At 45.0% G+C, this 2,680-nt stretch overlaps 1 protein-coding gene across 1 annotated transcript in view; it reads left to right on the top strand.

The window, feature by feature from the left end:
* The window catches only part of gc2 (guanylyl cyclase 2), an 18,407-nt gene that overhangs the window by 1,835 nt on the left and 13,892 nt on the right, over positions 1–2,680 (top strand). The window contains exons 3-6 of the mRNA XM_032499404.1: positions 877–1,005; positions 1,098–1,277; positions 1,467–1,584; positions 2,114–2,415. Of these exons, the coding sequence (XP_032355295.1) occupies positions 877–1,005; positions 1,098–1,277; positions 1,467–1,584; positions 2,114–2,415 (729 nt within the window). The remainder of the gene's footprint in view (positions 1–876; positions 1,006–1,097; positions 1,278–1,466; positions 1,585–2,113; positions 2,416–2,680) is intronic.

The following is a 2,680-nucleotide window of genomic DNA, read 5'->3' on the forward strand; positions in this document are numbered from 1 at the left end:
ATGCTCCCATAGGTTATTTGTTCAAGCAGCAATTACGACTCATATTTACGTTTCTAATGGCGGTGCCCCTAGATTATGACTGGAGCAAAGCAGGTAGTAAGGTGGTTGAAGTATAAAAGCACTACATTTCCATGTGGAGGGGCAGGTTGGGGTGGTGGGCGGTTCAAACAAACACAGGACTTTCACCCAGGACGGGTTCCAGTTCAGTTTGAAAAAAAAAGTAAACAGCAAATGTTTGTTAATACTTTACGTGCATTATGTCCATAAGCGGAAGTGAAGTAACGTCGGAATTTAACCAAAGCCACGATCTTTTTCTAAACTTAACTAAGTCGTTTATGTGCCTAAACATAACCTAACGTGACCATTCCATGTTATTGTTCGTTCTCTGGTTTGGATATGTGGACGAAAAACACTCCTGTAGTTCGTATTAGAGGATAGAAACAAAGGACCATTTCGTTGTATGGTTTGGAGGAATTGTCTCAGCGTTAAATCAAAGTAGTTATAAAACAATCTGATCATGATTGTCTTGTGCTTCGTATCCTTTATATGCTGGTTCAGCAGTAAGAAGCACTAGAAAAGCACAAGAAAATGGCACAAAGCAGGTTTAATGAGACATTGTCTAACAATCGCTCCATTCAAGTCGGTTATGTGGGAGTAGAAAGAAAAGAAAAAGGCTCCAGAGGAAAGCAGCATTGGTTCAAGGTAGGTTCAAGTTGAGGAATCTTCAGAAAAGAAAACAGGGTTACAGTTTGCAAAACAAATTCATAATACAAATTAAAACAGATGAGAGAGGTTTTGTTTGAGCATTTACTTAACAGATTCACAACACTGCCTGATTGATACATGGATTAATCTATCTATTGTCTGGCTTTTCAGGAGCCATGTGAGACATCAAGGGCGCTGGAGAAGTTCATTGGTTTCCACACAAAGGCCTCGGGGTACATCGGACCATCCAACCCCAGCTACTGTGACGCTGCTTCAATGTTGAGCAAAGGCTGGAACAAAGTAGGTTACTTTTCTGTGTGAAGGGTATTTCAGAGGGACTTTAGATGCTGTATGTGTGGTCACATCTCCTCTGCTCTCCTCCTCTTCTCCAGGCTTTGTTTTCTTGGGGTTGTGTTGGCGTCGAGCTGGACGATGTTCGGAGCCACCCGACCTTTGCCCGCTCCATGCCGAGGCCCACTTGGGTGCTGCTCAGCGTCCTAAACTACTTCAGGTGGGCCCACGTTGGCATCATCTCTTCCTCAGAGGACATCTGGGTGGAGACGGCCACTAAGGTTTGAATATTTCTCCAAAATAAATCTGCTATTGGTTCCTATTAGCTGCCTAGATCTTTTAAAATCTAATACAACTGATGACAGAGGAACACACACACTGTTGGGACATATAATGCCTAATTATGACACCTAAATACTTTATTTACTAAGAAATGAAGGGGGAAAAGTGCCTGCCTCTGTCCCGTCCAGGTAGCTGATTCGTTGAGGAGCCACGGTCTGCCAGTCAGACTGGTCAGCATCATGGAGAACACGCCTCACGGCATCAGACGAACTCTGACCAAGCTCCGCAAGATGGCAGAAATACGTGGTGAGTTCCAGCTTGTTGCTGATGTTAAGGGCCTCACTAAAAAACTTGCATAACTTCAGTGACATTATGACAACATTATGACCATATCCACAAATGTCCTGTTGGGCAACATAAACAACCACTGCACATTTAAGAAATTTCCTAAAGAAGCTTCATAATGACATGGAAGTCAGATTCCTCTCTCCATATTGATGGAAATTAAATCATATTTTCCACTTAAAAGTATCACATGTACTCTAAGGAATGAATATAACAAATTTCTCGAGATTTGGAAGCCCCATTTGGCCTCTAAGGAGACCTTGCCAACTCATATGGTAGGTGTAATCTGAATTGATACGCCACTGGTCGTCAGGACAAGTTACATTGCCGCTTTTCTTTTTTAAATCACCTACTCTTGTGAAGTAGGGCCTACTTAGTTTGTAAGTAGGTGGGTCAGGGATGGGACTTGGAGTTATGAATTGATTAGGAATGTCTGTTCTTCAGTGTTAGAAGCGTTAAACCTGCAGTTCATTGTCATGTCCGGCTCTAGTTGTGATCCTCTGCATGCACTCCGTACTGATCGGCGGTGGAGCCCAGAAGCAGCTCTTGGAGACGGCGTACGACATGCAACTGACCGGCGGCTCCCTGGTCTTTGTGCCCTACGACACCCTGCTCTACAGCCTGCCCTACCGCAACGTGACCTACCCGGCTCTGAAGAAGAACAGCAAGCTGCTGCGGGCCTACGACGCTGTGTTAACCGTGACCATCAACTCCCCCCAGGTGTCCTTCTACGAGGCCTACAGCGATGCCGTGGAGAGGGGAGAGCTGGCCCGGACGCTGAAGCCTCAGCAGGTGATGTGTGAGACTGTTGACCAGGGTCTGAAGTTAACTTTTATGGTGTGAGATTTGATAATCCACCACATGGGCTTTTTACCAGCCAATTTCTTTTGTTAGTCCAGATTACAAAAGGGTAGTCTATGTTCACCACGGCCAACTGCTGGGATTGCCCTGGTGCCGCCGGATGTCACTGTGTTTGGTCGGATGTCTGTCACCTTCTGCTTTCTTTATGTTGGAGTTCTAAACTCTGGTGGATTTCTGAGGACTATGGATAACTGCT

Source organism: Etheostoma spectabile, chromosome 19 (genome assembly GCF_008692095.1).
Source record: "Etheostoma spectabile isolate EspeVRDwgs_2016 chromosome 19, UIUC_Espe_1.0, whole genome shotgun sequence".
NCBI lineage: Eukaryota > Metazoa > Chordata > Actinopteri > Perciformes > Percidae > Etheostoma > Etheostoma spectabile.